General features: G+C 45.8%; 2 protein-coding genes across 2 annotated transcripts; both read left to right on the top strand.

The window, feature by feature from the left end:
- Positions 1–1,303: 1,303 nt before the first annotated feature.
- rnf7 (ring finger protein 7) lies at positions 1,304–2,506 on the top strand. The gene is made up of 3 exons (XM_047035711.1): positions 1,304–1,512; positions 1,866–1,913; positions 2,116–2,506. The coding sequence occupies exons 1-3, from the start codon at positions 1,347–1,349 to the stop codon at positions 2,232–2,234; spliced, it is 333 nt and encodes a 110-aa protein (XP_046891667.1). The 5' UTR covers positions 1,304–1,346; the 3' UTR covers positions 2,235–2,506.
- Positions 2,507–4,606: 2,100 nt separating this feature from the next.
- Positions 4,607–7,872, top strand: grk7b (G protein-coupled receptor kinase 7b). Its single transcript, XM_047035710.1, has 4 exons — positions 4,607–5,276; positions 5,578–6,015; positions 6,708–6,979; positions 7,533–7,872. The coding sequence occupies exons 1-4, from the start codon at positions 4,677–4,679 to the stop codon at positions 7,870–7,872; spliced, it is 1,650 nt and encodes a 549-aa protein (XP_046891666.1). The 5' UTR covers positions 4,607–4,676.
- The last annotated feature ends 14,609 nt before the right edge of the window (positions 7,873–22,481 follow it).

Below are 22,481 nucleotides of genomic sequence, written 5' to 3'. Positions count from 1 at the left end.
AGTAAGTACAGGGATATTCCCTGGAGGAAAGTAAGGTGAAGTGCCTTGCCCAAGGACACATCATTTGGCAACCTTCTGATTTAATAGCCTGATTTCCCAACCGATCAGCCATCTGACTCCCCTTTAGTATAGGTAGACCACATATTTAGGATTCCTATATGGTGAATGTATATACCTTCCTGCCAAAGTAAATTCTTTGTCTGTGCAAACTTTCGTGGCGATTAAAACACTTTATGATTCTGAAATGCTGCCTCCTTTATGATTTAGCTTGAGTCAGGCTACACATCACACAAACATATTCCTCCTAATGTTGGCTATCTATTATACCAAAACAAGTAGCCTTCTGGGCAAATGAGGTCTGCATATGAAATATAGGTTACTTCATAATTAAGTAAATTGTTGACGTTGCAGTTACGGACTAGCAACGTCACAAAATTACGTTGCTAGGAGGTCGCCGTTATGGACTGGCAACGTCACAAAACAACGTTGCTAGGAGGTCGCGGTTACCGACTGGCAACGTCGGAAAATAACGTTGCCACGACGTCGCGGTTACGGATTGGCAACGTCCCAAAACAACGTTGCTAGGAGGTTGCGGTTACCGACTGGCAACGTCGGAAAATAACGTTGCGACGACGTCGCGGTTACGGACTGGCAACGTCAGAAAATTACGTTGCTAGGAGGTTGCGGTTACGGACTGGCAACGTCGGAAAATAACGTTGCCACGACGTTGCGGTTACGGACTGGCAACGTCGGAAAATTAACGTTGCCACGACGTCGCGGTTACGGACTGGCAACGTCACAAGATGACGTTGCGGCAACCTACTGGCGCCCCACAGATGCACGGTCCCGCAACGTCGCCAAAGACGTTGCGGCAACGTATGTTTGGTCATCGCGTGACGTTGCGACAACGTCAGGGCAACGTAAATGTGTTAGCTGGGACTGCGCTGACCGGACCATGGTTGAAAGCTACCCATGCACTTTCATGCGGAGTAACATCCCTCCCGGGCCTGAGGCTTGTTTGAGCTCCAGGCTTCCTACAAGTAGCTGGCGCTTTACACGTTGAAAATGTATGCAAAGTCATGTACTCAATTTCGAAACGTCAGAGTGCTGTTTTACTTGACAATAAGCCTACAATCCAAGAATTGTTGTGCAGTCCATTAAAATCCCTGCCACCCCCACAATTGTTGAACTCTAGCGCCACCAAACGGCACTGCTATGACGATTTTTGATTTGATGAAACATTGTAGCAAGATTAACGAAATGAGCGCCCCCTGTGGCTAATCAGTAGTATTAAAAGTTAGCATCATGCTAGCTCGTCCATTTTGATTCGTGTTTTCATTGCAGAGATGGATGAGGGTGACGAGTCGGGTTTAGTCCACTCTCACAACACTTCAACCGTGTCGAAATCGGGTGGCGACAAGATGTTTTCTCTGAAGAAATGGAATGCTGTAGCAATGTGGAGCTGGGATGTTGAATGCGATACATGTGCCATCTGTAGAGTCCAAGTAATGGGTAAGTTCGACTAGTACTACTAGCTAGTGTCTAGGCTAGCTAGCTCTAGCGCTACGCTAGCGGCTGACGCGACTCAGTGTGACTGACGTTTTAGATAGCAAGTGCTAGCTTGTGTAGCTTTATTCCCACATAATGACTCTACATTTCAGTGTCGTAGCTAACATGCTGTTGCAAGGTTAGATAATTCACTAGCATATCTTCTAGCTAGTTGGTATTACATTCAGTGTTTGCCAAGCCAGTAGTTGTAGTTGCAAGGATAGCCCTAGTACTACTGTACTATGTAGAGATTAGCGATTTGTGACAATCCATCCAATGTCTACCACAAACACGCTGACACTTTCCTTTACCCACAGATGCGTGCCTGCGGTGTCAAGCTGAAAACAAACAAGAGGACTGTGTTGGTAAGCCTCGTTCTTCATGTGAATTCAATTTTCTGTAAATATCAAATTTGGACGTTAACTGAATTAGCTACTTACCTCGTCACTGACAGTTACTGTCAGAAAGGTGAACGGTGAAGATGATATGTACTTTAATTAAATTTACGGTTGAATAATTTGTGCAAGGTGTAATTCTCATTGTTTCCTTGTCTGTTTGTCATTACAGTGGTTTGGGGAGAATGCAACCACTCTTTTCACAATTGCTGCATGTCACTGTGGGTGAAACAGAACAATCGCTGCCCACTGTGCCAGCAGGACTGGGTTGTACAGAGAATTGGCAAATGAACAACTCCTAAATCTTCTACTTGCTGCGTCTGTCTGAGGACAAGGTGGACTACACTGATGTACAGCTTCCTGTACCACATTCAAGTGTGATGGGTTATAATCTGGTCAAATCTACAATGCCCTCCAAACAGAGTTGTGGGATGTTGAACTGGGAAAGAAAACGGGTCTGTGGTGGATGGCAGCAGTATGTCTTTTCCTGGGTTAGCTAGATAGATTTTGTGTTGTCATTGTTTTTTGTGCATTGTAAATAAAAATGTGTAATCAAATTAAAAGTGAAAAGAATTTAGTATTATTTAGACAGCCTTTACAAGAGCTTCTGGATCTGGCCACCCTAAGTTCCCTTGTTTTCTCCCCTGGGTTCCTCACATTTGTGAAATAAAAATGATGATGGGTTCAGTGTGTAATGTAAAGCTTGCATTGGAGAGCTTGGTTTTAATGTCAAAAGTTAAGGTGCTTTTATCCAAAAGCGACATACAAATAGTTTTTATAGTAACTGTATTTCTAACTGTCTAACTGTATTTTAATGGTTATTGCCAAGTAATGATCTATTTTACAGGACCCTGCATCTCAATACTGTATAATCACCCAGAGACAATCACAGACAAGAATGTCGCAAATACATACAAAACAAAAAGCTCCATTCCACTGATATTAAAAGTAAAAATAAGTACTGAGTAAGGTGCCTTTATATCGAGAAATAAGTCCAGTTCCCATGTTGAGTGGGTGTGTCTTCAGACCTCTTCAGAAAGTGGGGCAGTGATGGAAAGGTGCCATGTTGAACAGGCGGTTTATCCCACCACTGGGGAGGATGGAGAAGCAGCACAGGGTGAGGGAGCAAGAGCTGGAGCACAGGAGTCTCGAGGTCTCAACAACGTCGCCGAGCAAAGTCACAGAGTAGGGCCTAAGGATGTCCTGGAGGGGTGCATCAGCCAGTGAAGCAACCTCAGCAGAGAAGGCAGCAGCTGCTTTCCAGGTGAGTTGTAGAGGCTGTTGTGCAGGCTGGCGGCCCTATGGAGAAGGGAGTAAACTGGATTAGTTGACCTTGATTTGTGTTTAGTTGGGTCTGTTTTGTTGTCTGTGTTTAAAGTTGTATCAGTCTACGTGCAGCTCTTTAATTTTTTCAATCCCAGGCCACATGTACTACTACTACTTGAAAAAATCTTCCTAATTTCTTGACCAGAAGCCAACTCTGGCATCACCACTGAGAGGGAACCACAGCCCTCAGTGTCATATTAGCAGGGCAGAAAGCAGGCCACTTGTGACTAAAACTGCATTTGCAACGAGAATATGACCCTGCTGATATTTGTGGTATACTATGTTAAGGAAAGCAAAGGTTCTATGATTGCTCTTCGTTCTGAAATTGATACATATTCTAGATTCATCTCTTATTAAGTGTAAAAAAGTTAAGAGTGATACCTACCTATGATTTGCTGCTGGTTCTGGTTTGGACCAGAGTTCTAAGGACATTTGTTCGTTTGACATTTGCACACTGACACTGACTTGAGTGTCACCATGCAAACCGTATACAGAACATACACACAGTATAGACAGCCATGGTGATGAGTAGGCTACTGAGCGCAACGTTTGCTCTTAACACAGACCCATGCTAGAATGCCCATTCCCCACAATCTGTCTGCTCACCACAGCAAGGATGATCCATGTTTGGTCTCCTGACCAGGACTTGACACACATGCTGGACTGTTCATGAACCAGAGATTACTGTGTATTAGATGGATTGCAGCACCTTAACTTGTGAGATTGGCAAGAACAATGGTTAGCAACTTAAGGATGGTTTGCTTTAAGGCGTGTTATTATTATCACAAGCATTTGTAGGAAACAATATGAAAATGGGGCCGCTTAATTTAGGGACAGTTATATCATTTAATAAATAATCCTGGAGAAAGACAAATGTGTTCAAGCACATAAAGTAAAACTGGATATTTCATTTGTTGATTGATCCCCCTCAACCTGAATGTTGTTACTTGCAGTCCTTCATTCCCTTTAATGGCACTGGTGCTGGTTACCTGCTAACCTCACTGTGTCCATCTACACTGACACATGGCGTCGTCCTAAATATAGATGGCCCAAAGCTTCTTAAGTCAGAGTCCAAGTAAGTTCCTTTCAGTGAGCAGTGGCCACGAATAAGCACACAAAACACTTACCTAAGAGAAAATCCCTTGAGAGTTTTTCTTTTTAATTCTACATGCTATTAGGTGAGTGGTGGAGAGTGTCTTCAGTGGAGGAGCAGGTGTAAGCTGTCTCAGTCTCTCCTGGGACTGTAGAGAAGTGGACACAGGCAGCATACTCAGTCACACAGTGCAGGGAGTAGCCCATATACCACAGGCAGCATACTCAGTCACACAGTGCAGGGAGTAGCCCATATACCACAGGCAGCATACTCAGTCACACAGTGCAGGGAGTAGCCCATATACCACAGGCAGCATGTGCGACATGGGCGGGCTGGACAACTTGGTGGCCAACACAGCCTATCTGAAGGCCCAGGAAGGAGATGAGAAGGAGATGAAAAAGCGAAGGCGCAGCCTGTCACTGCCCAAGCTAGAGCAGAGCAGTTCCATCCGCAAGTCAATAGAGAAGGACTTTGAGTCGCTCTGTGAGAAACAACCATTGGGTAAGACATTCTTCCATCAGTTTCTCCTGGCCTCCAAGCCCGAGTATGTGGCAGCAGCAGAGTTTCTGGATGAGCTTCAGGACTGGGAACTGGCAGTGGGGGGAGCCAAAGACAAGAATCGTCAGAACATCATCAACAAGTTCTGTAAGGCTGACTCCAAAAGCTTCCTTTCCTATCTGACCAGGGATGTGGCCGAGAAGTGTACGGCTGTTTCAGACAAGGACTTTGAGGAAGTCATGGTGGATAAGGTGAGAGATACCACACGGGAGTTCCTGAAGGCAAAGCCCTTTACGGAGTACCAGACCAGTCCCTTTTTTGAAAAGTTCTTACAATGGAAGGAGTATGAAAAACAGAAAATAACAGAAAAGTATTTCTATGAGTTCAGGACCCTAGGGAAGGGAGGCTTTGGCGAGGTAAGTCCCCAAATAATAATCCTAATTAGTTATAAAGTCCATGTGTTTACTAGATAGTATTAAAAGGCTTGTTTCCTTTTAATGCCACTTTGTTAATAACGCAAGTAACTAATAATAATTAGCACATTAATTTATTAAAGCTTCCGATAAACATATATATATATATATATATAATATATATATATCCTTAGAGACTTTTGCAAAACCATTCTCCAATCAACACCATACGTTTGTCAACACCATGATGTGTGCTGACCGTTATGTGCTATGCATTGGTTCGCCCTCTCTCTGTTCCATCCAGGTGTGTGCCGTCCAGGTCAAAAACACAGGCCAGATGTACGCCTGCAAGAAGCTGGACAAGAAGCGCTTGAAAAAGAAGAACGGACAAGGCATGGCCCTGCTGGAGAAGCAGATCCTGGAGAAGGTCAACAGTTTGTTCATCGTCAACTTGGCCTACGCTTATGAGACAGAAACTCACCTGTGCTTGGTCATGAATCTGATGACTGGAGGAGACCTCAAGTACCACATCTACAACATGGGTGAGAAGGGCATCCAGATGGAGCGCGTCATCTACTACACGGCACAGATTACCATGGGCATCCTGCACCTGCATGCCATGCACATAGTGTACAGAGACATGAAGCCGGAGAATGTGCTTCTGGACAGCTTTGGACAGTGTCGTCTGTCTGACCTGGGTCTGGCTGTAGAGCTGCCTGGAAAGAAGACCATCTGCCAGAAGGTAAGACCCTGTTAGGGCTTGATGGCATCCCGACATGGGACTGTGACCACCAGGGTCATGACTGGCATCCACTGTACACCAAAAGTAAATCATGTGCCAGGAACAATGTGTGAAAGTAGAACATCTTGGTTGGTACTTTTGTAGTATTGCATTCTGGAGGAAGTTTACCTCCTTTCAAAGAGCTTGCATTTAACAAGATGAGATGTCTATTCCACTAAGACTCGACGTCAAGTAAAGTAAAACTTTAGACCCCAATTAATTTCACTAACTGCTGCATTGTCAGGTAGGGGATTGGACCTGGATTGTGTTAGCTTCATCTTGCTAATCGTAGCATTACTCAGCTGCATCTGGGATCTGTCTGCTGAAGGGAGCTGAGTCACAGTAGGCCTTTACTCAAGGGAGAGTGCTCCAGCCATGGGGGGCATAACCTCTATCTTCATGAGGTCATGTGGTCATGTCAGCCTCACTGGCTGACAAGGAATAGAAACCTAGTAGCGTTCAGAAGTCGCCATCTCGTGTATGTCTCTTTCCTCCTCTCTCTCTCTCTCTCTCTCTCTCTCTCTCTCTCTCTCTCTCTCTCTCTCTTCTCTCTCTCTCTCTCTCTCTCTCTCTCTCTCTCTCTCTCTCTCTCTCTCTCTCTCTCTCTCTCTCTCTCTCTCTCTCTCTCTCCCCCCCTCTCTCTCTCTTTGTAGGCTGGCACCAGTGGCTATATGGCTCCAGAGATTCTAAAGCAGGAGTCCTACCGCACCTCTGTGGACTGGTGGGCGCTGGGCTGTAGTATCTATGAGATGGTGGCTGCCCGCCTGCCCTTCAAAGACTACAAGGAGAAGGTGCAAATGGAGGAGGTGGCTCGCCGCACTCTGGAGGACCAGTGCAAGTACAGCCACAAACACTTTGACCCTCCAACCAAAAACATCATCCATCTCTTAATCAAGAAAAAAGTTGACGAGCGTCTTGGGTGCAGGTGAGACCCAGTTTCAGACAGTTATTGTATCCCATTTTTTGTCAATCAAACAGAATACAGTGGAATAGAATGCATGTTACAAATGGAAATGTACATTTCCAGTTGTAACATGTTGCATACATAGCATATAACTGCATCTTCCCAGAACATAGATCTACTCAAACAAAATCTCAATTTCCATCTGAAGAATTAGGTATTAATATCGGCATGGAGTAATTATTGCATCTCAAAAACATTCATATTCATCGCTTCTGCGAGTTTCTTGCCTGAATTATTTGAGTATGAGTTCTAATATACATATTTTGAGTCTCTTGGTATTCTTCTCTTCTATTTCCCTGAGGGAAGACAAACAATCTATGAGGAGAGGAGGAGTTATTTTCACCTCCGTTCTCTTCATGTGGGCCTCATACAAAGTCACAGGCTGAGTTTGTACTTCCCAAATAGCTCTACCAATATCAAAAGTGTAACTCATCGTCCTTTGTCGTACCCAGTCTGAATATATTTACGCAACAACGACACAGACTTATACACCGTGTGTTTCCTTGTCATTCAGAGGTGACGACCCACGGAAGCACGAGTTCTTCAAGTCCATCAACTTCCCCCGCCTGGAAGCAGGACTGATCGACCCTCCTTGGGTGCCCAACCCCAACGTGGTCTACGCCAAGGACAGCACAACCATCAGAGACTTCTCCCAAGTCAAGGGCATTGAGTTTGAAGCCAAAGATGAGAAATTCTTCAGAGAGTTCAGCACAGGGGCTGTGTCTATTCCCTGGCAACAGGAGATGCTGGACAGCAAACTGTTTGATGAACTGAATGACCCAAACAGGAAGGAGTCATCAGCCGAATTTGACAATGCCGATGGGAAGAAATCCAAATCGTGCACACTTTTGTAAAAGCCAATCTATACAAGTTAGTGTGAAATAAAAGAGATGGGGCGCGATAAGATCAATATTTAACAATAAGTATGCTAAATATTCATCACAACTGCACTTTATTGATGTTTTGAGGATCAAGATGTGCCTGTTGGTTCATGTATGAAGGCACTAGGACAAGATACGCAGGAGGGCTTTGCTGTCGGCTGCTGAACTAGCAGCTTACGACCACATGGTGGTGCTACATATCCTTAAACTAGTAGAGGTGGATAATCCCACACTATCCATCAAGATGAGTTGTCTGGAATTACACTAAATGTTTGGAAGGATCTGATGAATGTGTTGGTGTGGATAACATACTAACACATCCCAGGTGAGATTCCAATTATGACACTCTAAAAGTTCTTCTACGTCCCATGTGTTAGTATTAGGCCCCAAACCACTCTGAACACAATGAAATCCTAAAATAGAGCCCAACATTTCTCTGTAAGTATGGATCTCATCATGTTCATGTCTTAAATATGTTATGTCTTAAATACGCTACACCTCAGTCATTTCATTGATTGAAGTGCAGGCATGGATTAAAATGCATTAAATATTATGTAACTGTCACCAAGGTTGCTTGTTCCAAATGTATGTAAAAAATGGATCTCATTAATCTCATGTACGTGACATTTACTGCTGTTTCTTGCAAGCCAACTTGTATGTGTTTACAAATTATAGGAAGTATGTTTTTCATCTGAATGGATAGACTTACTAAACTGTATTTAATTAAAACTAGACTATATTTAATTAATTGATTATGATATAATTGTGAAATTATATCATTTGATAAAATGTTGGAACTCTGTTGAGTAAAACTAAATTGACATTTCAAAGTGAGATATAACTTCTAATGTGATTTTACATGCTTGTCATTTTCTATGCTTGTTCTGCTATAAATGTTAATCTTGTATTTTCTTTCCACTTTTGCTTTTATAATAAATGTCTTTATACATTTTATGTGAATATTGTACAAAGGAGAAATCCAAGTTGACAGGAATCTGGATAAATATTAGAATGCCTTATACAGTTGATTAGTTTCTTCCAATGATACATCATTATCTGTAATTTTAGGAAGACTCCCATGTTTTCAGATTTTGATTTAGTTGAAAACATTTGTAAAGGTAAACATTGCATTGTGTTTTGCGGCGTCATTATAAGGAAGAAACCATTTATTCAGCTTAGATTTTCATAACACTAATCTGTCCATACAAGTCAGAATCTTGATTACAGTTAAATATTCATGCAGCACATTATTCTGCATCTTACTTCCTGACATTTTACTACATTGAGTTAAGTTCAGTTCCAATAAATGTCATTCATTAATTGATTCTCAACCTGTCCCAGTATCTCTCTTTCCCCATCATGCAGCCTCAGACATTTTTACTAATAAGAAATAGAAACCGGTCCAGCGCAGATTCCTGAGAGGGACGACTCAACAGGACTGGGAAGTCGTTCCTTCCACATGTGTCTGTCAGAAAATTAGAGGCTGGTCAGATGGAAATACAAGATGCAATCTGACCATCGTCACATGTAATGGTAGACAAGGGAGTCATCTGGAAACAACTTGACGACAACACAGACCCAGCAAAAGGTCCTCTGGACCATGTTCCCAGCAGCTGCTTGCAAGTGGCTACCAAGGATGAGTCCTGTAGCTTCAGAAGTCACTCAACCACATTGGCCCTCCAACGCATTCCTGCACACCCTGTCCTCATGGGCTCACATGGGTTACATAAACACACACACACACTCAAACACTTAAACACACAATCACAAACGCACAAATAATCTTACTGCCCCAGATGAAGGTTAGGTATGAGAGATCAAAGCTGGCCAGGGTGTTTGTTGCATGCTGCTGGATCAAGTTCAAAAGGCTCTGTCCTTCTCCACTCTGTCCTGGCAATTTCAGGACGGAATCACACAAGGGATGCCAACCACTTCTCACTCCTTAGGGAAAAGCATGTGTATGTGTGTGTGTGTATGTGTGTGTGTATGTGTGCATCCATGTGCCTGCATGCTTCCATGTGCGTGTGTGTATGTGTGTGGCAAGACCATACCACCCTGTTAGGCCGGGTGTTTAGAATAGGTGAGAAACTGTCTGACAGCAGACACCCAGAGAGAGGAGGTGGAGAGGAAGCAGAGGACGACAGTCAACCCTGCCAGTGTGTCTCACACGCCATCAGTTTACTTAGCCACAAAGGAAGTTTCTGGGGGTTATTTGAGAGGGGAGGGGGGAGGGGGGAGGGGGGAGGGGGGGGGTACATTCAATTTCTGAGCTCCATTGCTTGAATTCCTGACGTTTCCACAACTAAGTCTGTTCCTCCTCTGTGCAGTCCAACAGAAACACAGCGTGTGTTTGACATGCTTCCCCCGTGAGGCCCACTGTGCCGTCTCCATGAAGCCAGACCTCTGCCAGAGACTGAGGACTGGAGGGCCTGAGAGAAAGCCTTCTGGCTCCTCCTCGGCCCTCACCCGGCAGGCTGGATCCTCACCTGTCACTTCCCATGAAGACTTCCCACTCAAGACAAATCCCTAGGAAACAGCTTGGAGCTCATCAAACGTCCTGAAACCTGAGTCTGCAGCTCCAGGAACTTGAGCCTGCGGCCGGCAGTGTGTTCCGTGTCTGAGTGTCCGAGTGGAGCCTGGTGGAGGATCAGCACATCAAAAGAGGTGGTGGCGGTGGGGGGGGGGGATATGACGACATGGACACTGTATTAGGGGGGAAGCAGTTTACGACGCACACCGGCTTTTCCCGAGCATTGAGAAATAATGGTGCATGTGCTAATGTACTTAGCCTACAACATGCTGCCTCCACTTGCACGGCCCTTTCTTTAGCATGGGGGGGTGTGAATGCACGTCACAGGGAAAGGGAGAGCAGCTAGAGAACAGGCGAGATTCCTCATGTGTCTCTCTCACATAACCAGAACAGAGAGAAATGAGAGTAGCAAAATACTCTAGGCCTCCAAGAAGGTATCCAATTTAATTCAATGATGTGGTACTTCCTGCATTATTTGTTGCTGTTGGCCCATCGGGCAATCTTGGCCCATCAGGCAACCTTGAGTGGTTCCGACCAAGTTAATCGGTACGCGTGTGTGTTTGTGTGTCTTTGTGTGTGTGTGTGTGGGGGGGGGGGGGGTGGTGGTGGGGATACTGTATTTGTGTGTCTACCTGTAATTTCCACAGACACTGTGGAAACGCAGGTGTCAGTTTCATTCAATTCCCAGACACCACAGGAAATGAACTGAAATTGAATTAGGGAGCTCAGAATCCTTATTGAGATATAAAACAAATTCCCCTCATATCTGGAAATACAGACCAGACTGCGAGCAGTGCTTGCAGTGCCCTTAGAGTCACTCAGTCTTGTTTTGACAGACAATTTGGAATGGATCACTACTTTGGGCTCCCACTTTGTTGAAACAGAACGTCTCTTGATATTTAGGATCCAGACAAGCTCAAGTTACTGGTCCAGTACCTGTTGAGAATTCTCTGAATGGCAGCATACAGTCTAACATGTGGAACTTGCAGTAACTCTATCTGTTGTATTAATAGCTTTGTTGGATGACATTTTCAACTCCAGGGTTACTATGGAATCATAAAATGGGCCTTGTGTCAGTAACACTGGCACACGCCCTCACACACGTGCATGAGAAACATTGATAGAATGCCCCCAGATGTCATTGGCTTTGGCCTGTTGGCAGCCAGTGTCCATGCATGCATATTTGCTTCTCCTCGTGCTGGAGAACATTACTTCACAGTGTGCACTTTTCCATGAGACCTCTTTTCCAAGAGGAACTCACGACTGGCTGAGCTCTCAAAAGAGACACATACATGGACACACGTACAGGAACACACATACATGAACACACACACACACATACATGAACACACACACCCATACTGTGGTCCAGGCAACCCTTTGATGGCCCAGCGCTCTGTTCTCACTTACCGTTTGGGTTGTCATTGGCAGAAGCCCACCATGTGGCCCTCTCGCCCCCCAGGCCCAGTCTGAGAGATGTGGAGTCTGCAGGCAGGCACACAGCTCTCACCTGTTGTCTCTGGCAGTCTGGGGAGAGATGATTAGCACCCCCGACAATATGCTGCTTGTTCCCTTCGTTCACTCCAGGTCTTTTGCCGTCTTGCTCTTGCACTGTTTCTCTCGGCTTTCTCTATTTCTCCCTCGCGCTCTCCTTTTCTCTCTTTTTCTTTGTCTCTCGCTCCCCTTTCTGTCTGTCCTCTTCTAATGTCCTTATGGGAATGTGCGGTACAGTTGAGCACTATCACAGATCATCTTGGTAATCCTGTATAAATACACTCCCTGATAGGGTTGCACAAGTGCATGACAGAAAGGCCGTTAGGTCAGGCCAACTCCATTCACTTCATAGTTAGAATTGTACGGTAAGATTGTAAGGTCAAACTGTTTCAACACTTGTATCTGTTTGGTTTTCAGAGAGTTTGCAGAACTCTGTCTCACTTGGGTAAACAAACAAGGCTATTCTGGAGATACGGAGTACATTGGAGGTTTTCATGCGTTGAGTGAGGTGCTATCAATGGAGAGCCTGTCCCATGACCTTAGTGTCAGAGATTAATGAAAAAGCATACGCAGTCTTCGATTTAGCATGTTAAGGATGTTGATAGGTTGGCCGCCTCCTGGTGACCAGGCCCCTCCCCCTGGTGACCAGGCCCCTCCTCCTGGTGACCAGGCCCCTCCTCCTGGTGACCAGGCCCCTCCTCCTGGTGACCAGGCCCCTCCCCCCGGTGACCAGGCCCCTCCCCCTGGTGACCAGGCCCCTCCTCCTGGTGACCAGGCCCCTCCTCCTGGTGACCAGGCCCCTCCTCCTGATGACCAGGCCCCTCCTCCTGGTGACCAGGCCCCTCCCCCTGGTGACCAGGCCCTGGCTCCTGGTGACCAGGCCCCTCTTCCTGGTGACCAGGCCCCTCCCCCTGGTGACCAGGCCCCTCCCCCTGGTGACCAGGCCCCTCCCCCTGGTGACCAGGCCCCTCCTCCTGGTGACCAGGCCCCTCCTCCTGGTGACCAGGTCCCTCCGAGGCAGCAGCAGCTCTATCCTCACGTGAGCTCCGTCGACCATCTCTGTGAGCTCACAGCCGTCCCCTCTGTGAGCCATGAGGGACGCGGCCGTGGCCCTGTTTAAGAGGCCTGCCGATGCACCGTGACTGGTTCAGTCCCCCTCTGGAGCCATCGCTCACATCTTCCAGACAAGCGGAGCGTCGTTCAAACCCAGATTCCTTCCCCCTTCCAAACCACAAGCACCAGCGTGGCGCGCTCCACGCGGCCCCTCTGATTGGCTGGGCTCGTTCTGGCTGTGGGTGGAGGTGTCTCACGGCAGAGGAAACGGGTGAGACAGGTGTGGTAAATCACCCAGCCTAACTGGACCTCCCATCTGAGCAGAGTCTGCTGGAATCAGATGAAGATGCAAAAGGGATCCCTCCCCGTTATGTGTGTCAGTGTGTCCCTCTCCACATCACTCCCTGGTCAGGTAGAAAAGCACTTTCAGCGACAGACTGATCAGACAGTACCCCGGTGCTTAACTGAACGTTTGGTCTTTCTTACCAACCACTATCAGACTCTTCCATACATCTAGCAGGAAGCTGGACAGAATGGTGCCCAGACTAAACAGTTCATACCACAGACCTGATTCTGTTTTGCACCCTTTAGGCATTTGCACCTAGTAGACATGCTAATAACTATTACTGTATAGGCTGTGTGATAGATTTAACTTGTGTATTTGTCTTCACTGTTTTATACATTTTTGTATGTTACGATTACCTCTGTTACAGTAGCAGGTCAATTTCTCCCCAGACATCAACAAAGTGCTACTCTGCTCTTTATTTCACTCTTTATCACTCGCCAGACTAGAGTCCATCCAGTTATATGTGGGTCTGTACTGTTGACAGGCTGAGTCCTGACTCATTAGTACCTAGCACAGCAAGACGTGTAAACAACATAACTTACATTACATACTCGATTGGGTATGCATCTGGTCATGTACTCAGAACGCGAGACAGAATAAACACGATAGCTAGATGGTTGTAACCTGGTCAAGATATGCCGTCTCTTAGACAGGAAACGGTTTTTTTTCTGACAGTCCGACTACAACCAAACAAAGCGGTTAATTCAAGGAAGGACTTGTCATTTCCTACCCTATGACTTTGTCATCTCAAATTCTCCTTCAGGGTTGCTCTCACACTCTATCCAGGCTGTCATCTCCTGTCCTCTGTGTTGCCCGGGATGTTATGACCGGGGCTTTAAAGGCCACTGGAAAAGCAGTGTGAACACCTTGTTATCTCAGATATCCGTTTCCTGTGTGGTTCAGCGTGTCATAGGGGTACCCTCCCCTCCTCCTCCTCCCTATACGGAGCTGTGGGATGGAAGAGGAGGATGAGGGCTTGATGAAGGGAAGGGCCACACTTAACCCCCTCCTTGCTCCAACCTTCAAACACGCAGACACACGTACACACAAACACACTCACAAAGGCAGACGTATGCACGTACACAAGCACACATGTACACACGCACGCTTGCACACACACACACAGGCACTAACACACAAAACGAAAAGTCCCGTTCTGTGTGAGGCCACATAATTACAACCAGATTGAACAAGTCAGTGATTTCTAAGTAAAGCATCGCTGCAGACTCATAGCGTGAAAACACTCCTGGTTCCTTGTTCCTCATGATGGATCTATGTTCGGAAACATGCCGCAGAGTAACAACTCCATTTGAGTTTCATGCTGTTTCTCTTCTCTCTCCAGGGATGGTGGGCTGTTAAGTCTTCCATAAGCTCAAGGGGCTGATTTGCGTATGTTAACTGGCAATAGGGTCAAGTGCATCAACAGTAGCCTACAGCCAAAGTTCCAGTGAAAGGAAAACATCCATTCCTTAATGAAGGCACTGTGTGTATTGTAATGTCTGTGTGGTGGACTGGTCTGTAAATGTCATCAGCAACTCTCAATGGGTGGATTACTGTAAACAGGAGGGTTTTCTCTCAATGTTTGTGTGGACATATTTTTTTTTTTACGAATGCAGATTTAAAGTTCCATCAACTATATGAAGGAGATCAGAAGACACACGAGTGTAGGTGTGTTGGCTTCCCAAAAGGGTGAGGTATGTGGATGAAGTTTTGGGGCTAATATCAAAATCGAATAATCCTCCTCTCAAGGGAACTACCATGTGTCTGTTGCTTGTTACTTAACATGTACTTCAAGGTTCACACCTCCACTGCTTATTAATCCTGAAGCATGCTGCCAATCACAGGCATACGAAGGTTTAACTTCTACTACAGAATATCCAGAAACATGTTGGAGTTCATTCTTCAGTGATCTCAGATTCAGTGATTCAGTGATAGGGCGTCAGATGGTTGCCGGTTTGATTCCTGGCAGTGAAAAATGACGTTGTGTCCTTGGGCAAGGCACTTCACCCTACTTGCCTCTGGAGGAATGTCCCTGCACTTACTGTAATTTGCTCTGGATAAGAGAGTCTGCTAAATGACAAAATGTAAATCTTTAACAGGACTTGTGATTCGTCAACAGCTCTTGTTCCGCCAGAAAGAATTTTCCCGTAATCCTTTTCTTTAAACGTTTACTTACGTAAAGACCACTCACGCTCTCACATACTTTTTATCAGTAGTAGCAAAGCTCTTTTGCATGCTTATTGGGGTGCTTGCAAAAATCAGCATAACTTCATTCTGTAGCACTGTATTTCTGGTTCATGGGCCCCCCTCTTCTATGTACATTTTGACTTACTAAATGGGCAAGTTAGCACGACATGTAGCCTTCTTGTCCATCCAGAACCCTGCTGATCCACCTCCCGGGTCATTCCCAACACAAACCTGGGAGTCCCTCTTAAATCTGCGTATGCCTCGACCTATCAGAACCAAATCTCTCCCATGGCTACATTCCCCATCCCAACCATGGAGCTCACAGACAACACTGAACCCCAGATCAAGATGCAGGCCTGGGCTCATCCTGGCCCTGCAGCACTGAGGGGACCCAGAGGAGATCAGTCAGTGATCACACAGACATGGGCATGTGTGCTGGCTCTGGTATCGTTCCATCTCCGTGATGAGGTTGAGCTTCTCAGGGTAGGTATGTTTGTATTTATGTATACATTTATACATCCTCTGTACCATCATTCCAATAAACTGGAAACTGTGCTTGACAACATTCATGGAGAGGGGCTCTATTCATTTTTCATTACTGATTGCTCAAAGGTTTCCACATGCCACCCACACACTGGTCTGCTCTATACTGCTTACCCTCCAGACACAGGTCAGAATGTGACTCCAAGGTGCTGCAGGTTGGCTAAACCGGCTGTTTTCAGGCACGCTCGAACACAAACTGCCAGTCAGACTCTATCAGATGGTAAAATGCCTGGTCTTGAATAAAACATAAATGTCTCTGAAATCTGACACAAGTACAAGAACAAGGCCCGACACTGTTTCTCTTTGCACCCACCAGCATATGCCAAAAATTATCATACAAGTTTCCCTTTGTGTCCATTTTTAAACATGACAGAGAAGAATTGAGCCTTTATATGAGGGAGGTTTTGTGTTTATACAACAGCGCCAGCACCAGGAACAAGAGGGCCCCCACTGCTGCCTGTGGAAGAAGGAGGAAGGGGAGGGCAGGAGAGGGGGAGGAGGGGGTAGTGGTAGAGAAAGAAGTCCTTTGAATGATAGCAATTTAGGAACGTGGGCTTTTTTTTATTTTCTTGACTTAAGGAAAACAGACCGACTTTTAATATAGAGCTCTCTGGGCAAAAGGGCTTGTGGTCTTTTTTCCCCTCACACACAAGGTGTGCATGTCAATGATTGGGTTTATTGTGTGCCTCCGAGGCTGCGTGTCTCTCTGTGTGTGTGTGTGTGTGTGTGTGTGTGTGTGTGCGTGTGTGTGTGTGTGTGTGTGTGTGTGTGTGTGTGTGTGTGTGTGTGTGTGAGAGAGAGAGAGAGAGAGAGAGAGAGAGAGAGAGAGAGAGAGAGAGAGAGAGAGAGAGAGAGAAAGAGAGAGAGAGAGAGAGAGAGAGAGAGAGAGAGAGAGAGAGAGAGAAAGAGAGAGAGAGAGAGAGAGAGAGAGAGAGAGAGTCTGATGATCAGTGTCTTACAGTACAGTCCCACATGAATGGTATTTTATTTCAAATCCAAATGAGGCCTAGAGACAACACACCAAAATGTAGGAATGTACAGTACTACAGATAATCCTCACTGCAGGACCAGACGTTTTACACCCAGAACCAGAGTTCTCAGTTGAACTGTTGGCTGACAACATCATCCTCCATCTTTTTCCAGGGCCAGGACCAGAACAGTGCCTGTATTTCAGTTACTTATAATATTTGAGGTCTAGTCCACTAATGCGGCCTATATTGAATTATGTCTTACAACCTGGCACGATCTCATAGACAGCGATAACCACCTTAAAAGAAACAAATAAGAATGTTCCTTCACCGCAGCCTACCAATTATTGAAAGGGGAACAATGTGTAAGAGCCACACTTTTCTTTAATAGCCGCTCTGATGGATTTGTGTGTTTAACCCCCGCCGAAGCAGAGACAGGAATGAATGCGTCCCCTCATGACCCTCTGGCCAGGCACCATGTACTGCGCTGAGGGAGGCCTGAAGTTTGGAGGGTTCCAACCACATTGACCTTCTCTCTCCTCTCTCTCATTCCAGCCTTCTTATTCCGAAATGAGACCCAGGATGAATTACCTACAGCATGAAGGCCAGTTTGTTCACTTGGAATAATAAATAAAGGATACCCTGGTATAGGACTTCCAAATAAATCTGCCCCCAACCGGAGCCCTTGAGTAGAGAGGTCTGGGCAGGGTGGCTGGCTGGTTCTGACCCACACTGGAGCTCGCAGCAAAAAGGACACACAGCCAGGAAGTCTGTTTCGTTTAGCCGTGTAGAAGAATCTTATTGGCTGGCTTGTGTGAGACCTGCTTCAGGCTAGGCACCTCTGGAGCTGTGTGGCAGACTGACTGTTGATCGAAGCAAGGGAATGGAGAGAGAAGAACTCTAAAAGTGCATTTTACATTACATGTTGTCATTTAGCAGACGCTCTTATCCAGAGCGACTTACAGTAAGTACATGGACGTTCTCCCCGAGGCAAGTAGGGTGAAGTGACTTGCCCAAGGACATTGGCACAACAACCTTCTGATTAAAAGTGGAAGTGTACGCATTGCAAAAAGGCTGGTGCTCACGTCATGAGAGATGTTTAGTTTGGTGACCTACAGCCAGGCCATGCTGGTGTCTCAAGCGTTTCATTTTGACTTGAATGTATTGATGCATGACACGTAAAAAACAGTCGCTAGAATATGTCGGAATGTTCACCTAAAAGGAACTTGCAGCTGGAAGTGCCCTTTACGCTTGCCGTTCCGTTGTGAAATGCTCACGTACAAATGTTGCATAAATACATTACGGCAACACACATCTCTCCATTCACTCTCTCTCACACACACACACACCCTCCGGTGGACCTGTGCCTGAGAAGAGTGGATATCTACAGGTTATTAATAGGACTTGTTTGGCCCATCTAACCAGCTGGTGATCCTGGGCGGCTAGGGGAGGAGGTCTGGGGGAGGCTGACAAAGATAGCTGCTGTTCCTGCTGCTCGTCCTCCACTGGAGCTATGTGATGTCCCCGCACCCGTAAGACATCAGTCAGGCACACTGTGACAGTGACAGAACAGGATCCACACTTCGTAGAGTAGGCGGGTGGTATTGTTGCTCAAACGGTGCACAATGACGGGGAATAAATAAGCAGTGTGTGTGTGTGTGTGTGTGTGGGGGGGGGGGGGGGGGTTTGTATGCGTGGGTGGGTGGGTGTGTGTGTGTTTGGGAGGGTGGGGGTGGTGGGAGGGAGGGAGGGAGGGAGGGACTGCCTGGCGGTGCTCTCTCATGTGGGGAGATCTGAGAGGGCTGTCTCCGGAGGTGCTGACGGCTGGCAGAAGGGCACGGATTCAGAGTATTTGGGTGTTAATTGAGCTTATTGGTCTGCTATTCACAACCTTGACATGAGGGTTATTTACCGACCAGAGAGATAGTGTGATGGAGCAGGCATGTCTGAAAGGACTGGATGGATGTGACTGGAAAAAACTGAGACCTAACTTAATCATTCCAAGTAGTATATTCTTAATGTCTCTCTCTCTCTCCCTCTCTCCCTCTCTCTCTCTCTCTCTCTCTCTCCCTCTCTCTCTCCCTCTCTCTCTCTCTCTCTCTCTCTCTCTCTCTCTCTCTTCTCTCTCTCTCTCTCTGGGTTTGATTTCCAAAACAGAGGGATGTAAAGAAAGTACTTGAATGTAATTTGAGTTTAGTAGTTTAGTAGAATGATTTTGCGAGGAGCAATGACATGCCAACAATGCGAGTTTTCGTACATTTTAGAGAGGTAGATATGGAACTTGTCTATCCAAGGTTCAACCTTTAGCCTTATGGAAGATCTTCCCTGTCCCTCTGCTATGATCTGGCTCTGAAGCATTCCAGTAGGACGCCTACCGAGAACCTACATTCTGGAAAAGCTGAATAGGAAATGCTCTTCAGTTACACAGCCCTAGTCAAAGCATTATTTGTCGTCACTCCTCAACAGAGATGTGAATCATTTACGATCATAATAAACATCCTAAATGATTTGTATGCACCCACTCCCCGAACCCGAACCCTGGAAGAGTTATCGATACACTCTTCCAAATCCTCCGGACCTCTCCTTTTCTCTCCTTGTGACCTCCTCAGTCCCTCTAAACATCCCTCCCCATCTACTTCTGGGACCATTGACCACACAGCTGGATTACTTTTCAGTGCATTGCTTTGTAAGGCCAGAGGAAAATAGAAGCCTCTGTGCCCAGAAAGTGCAGCTTTCAGAAACCAGGGGCAGAAGGTTAACTCAGCAAACTGAGCTGTTCAGCATCAGTTCCTTCCGTACTCTGTCACTGACACATTCTCTCTCTCTCCCCGGCACTCACACATACGTACACTCACACATACGTACACTCACACATACGTACACTCACACATACGTACACTCACACATACGTACACTCACACATACGTACACTCACACATACGTACACTCACACATACGTACACTCACACATACGTACACTGACACATACGTACACTCACACATACAGTTCCTTTGATTCTGGACATGGCCCAGAAAGTCCATGGTTGTGAATAAGAAGTCCTGGTTACGTCCAGTCCCTTCACATGTCTTTCTCAGTTTCATACTGTGGACTGTATACTCGGACCTGCCATTCTGTTCGTAGTTGTGAGAAGCTGGTCACTGCTGCTCCAGTCCGCTGTCTTGCAGAAGAGCTGGATTTGGAGGCTGTGCTTTCTTCCGTCCCTGTGGATCACTTCCACTTAACTTCGGATGGGGAGGGGGAGGGGGGGGGGTGGCGGGGGGGGGGGGGGGGGGGGTGCGTTAGGGACATTCAGTCATTTGCTCATTTTGTCTACCTGCCACTGAGGCTGTGAAGGACATTATCTCTCCACTTCGGGAGCAGATGGAGTGTACAGATGGGTTCCTAATGATAAAAGAATTTGAATCCGTCCCATTTGTTCTAATAAACCAGGGTACAGACATACAGTGAAATAGTACATTACAATAAAGTAGCCCATCTTAACTCAACAAAACGTGTTTTTTTGGAAGAAAGCGCGGCTTGCCAAATAGTTCAAAGAGTCTTGATTTGGATATCACAGTCCTGTGTGACAACAACACCGACATAAATCCATGTAACCCTACCCAACTTTCACTCAAACGGGACGACAAATTGTCCTCTTACACCGTGAGTACATTGAGGGCATCAGGGCAGAAGCATTACAGCGTCAACAAAGAGGTAATTGCATGATCCAGGCTCAAACAATATGCCATTGTGCTCCCTGTCAAAAGCAGTCTGCCGGTCCAGATGTACTGCCGAAGTGAGAGGTGTGTCTTGTTACAGCCATAATAACCTCAGACAGCCTGCTTCTCTGAGAGAGTCGTGTCAAGCTGAGCTGTGGCAAGCTTCACCATTGTTTTCCTCTGTGGAGTTTATGGCTATGTGTCTGATATATGATAACCAATAAGTAAGGATTAATAATTACAAGGCCCACACGCTGGATGAAATCAAAGATGGGGGGTGGGGGGCAGTTGGAGTGTATTTATTACAAAGACCAGGCACATGATTATCACATCAGTCTTGTTGGAAGAGTGCCTGTGTGTTTGTTCGGACGTATGTGTGTGTACAACTGTGTCCTCTGCTCCTGCAGCCACATGACATAACCCATCCGACAGACAGTTTGCTGCTTGTGACCGTCCATATATATCCATCCAAGAGCACTCCTGGAGCGCTGGGTATCCACTCTCTTCTTAGGTAGTTTTCTTTTCTGCAGGTACCTTTGGCCTCCTAGCCTCCAGAACACAGCCATGACGTTATGCTCTCTGATGTTGCCCTGTGGCTTTGAAATGTGAACTCTCCAAAATGACAGTATCTAAGTGCATTAACTAAAGGGTAATGTGATAGCAATACTGACCTGTATCATACTGTAGTTTGTTAATCTGGAGCTGGATGCCATGACATAGAATAACATCTTAGTGTCTGGAAAGTTTACCTTCTCTGGCTATGTGGCTTTTGTGGAGTTTGGAGTGTATGTTAAAAGGTTCTTTTACCAAATTCCAAATCTGATAATGCACACTCATGGCTTATTGATTTAAGACTGTTTCTACTTCGGAGTGTAAGAAAGAAAGCATAAAGTGCCATTTAATCCAAGCAAGTTGAGTTGATTCAGACATGGGCAGACATCATAGTTTGTGTAAAGCGTGCTGCCTGTGAAAAGAGACATAGGTAAGGAGTGAGGAGTATATAAGGCATAAGACATTCTCTACTTTCAATTGCTCAGAATCTACTTTATGGTTTCACCAAATGCACTGCCTGTAAATGACTAATAAATCTATAAGAGAGATGGGCAACTGTACTGCAGGTTACCTCATTGAGCCACTAGATGGTAATATAGACTACACTTTTGTCATGTCACAGGTATTATTTATTTTCATATCATAGTTTCACGGCCTATTTTAATTAACGATCACTAATTGGTGAGTCTGGAATCACCCACAGGGGCAGTTGGTGACTTTGCAGACACGCTTTACCCAGCAAGCAGCAACCTAGGCTCATTCACTGAAGTTGGAGGCAGATTTATTAGGGCTTAATCTTTTCCATCAGAATTATTTATAGGCTGGATATGTTAGCTGACAGAATGTAGACAAGGACGTGAAGGGTTTACTGAGCACATACACAGTTTAACAGCCAAACGTTGTTCACATAAATTAAGACCACAACAACGGACTGATGAGCAACAATGCAAACAAGCAGAAATACAAAATGATTAAAAACATGCAATGATTGAAGGACGTGTAGACCGACTTTAATGACACGATGTGTGATTATTCTAACAATTGTCTGATATTTGGCCGTTCAATTATATAAATAAAACATTTCTCCAGTAAGAGGTGGGAGGAGCGAGTCGACGTTAGCGCGTCACAAAGTGCCTCCCCTTGCGATGCAGCCACTGAGAAGGGAAGAAAAAGTTCAGACCTACATTTA

Source organism: Hypomesus transpacificus, chromosome 15 (genome assembly GCF_021917145.1).
Source record: "Hypomesus transpacificus isolate Combined female chromosome 15, fHypTra1, whole genome shotgun sequence".
Taxonomy (NCBI): Eukaryota; Metazoa; Chordata; class Actinopteri; order Osmeriformes; family Osmeridae; genus Hypomesus; species Hypomesus transpacificus.
This window is presented reverse-complemented; position numbering and strand designations above follow the sequence as displayed.

Excerpts from the sequence above, each read along its gene's own strand:
- rnf7 (XM_047035711.1), top strand. The coding sequence starts at position 1,347 with ATGGATGAGGGTGACGAGTCGGGTTTAGTCCACTCTCACAACACTTCA. Across the intron at positions 1,513-1,865 it reads CTGTAGAGTCCAAGTAATGG|ATGCGTGCCTGCGGTGTCAA; the intron begins GTAAGTTCGACT and ends CTTTACCCACAG. Across the intron at positions 1,914-2,115 it reads CAAACAAGAGGACTGTGTTG|TGGTTTGGGGAGAATGCAAC; the intron begins GTAAGCCTCGTT and ends TTGTCATTACAG.
- grk7b (XM_047035710.1), top strand. The coding sequence starts at position 4,677 with ATGTGCGACATGGGCGGGCTGGACAACTTGGTGGCCAACACAGCCTAT. Across the intron at positions 6,016-6,707 it reads AGAAGACCATCTGCCAGAAG|GCTGGCACCAGTGGCTATAT; the intron begins GTAAGACCCTGT and ends CTCTCTTTGTAG. Across the intron at positions 6,980-7,532 it reads GACGAGCGTCTTGGGTGCAG|AGGTGACGACCCACGGAAGC; the intron begins GTGAGACCCAGT and ends CTTGTCATTCAG.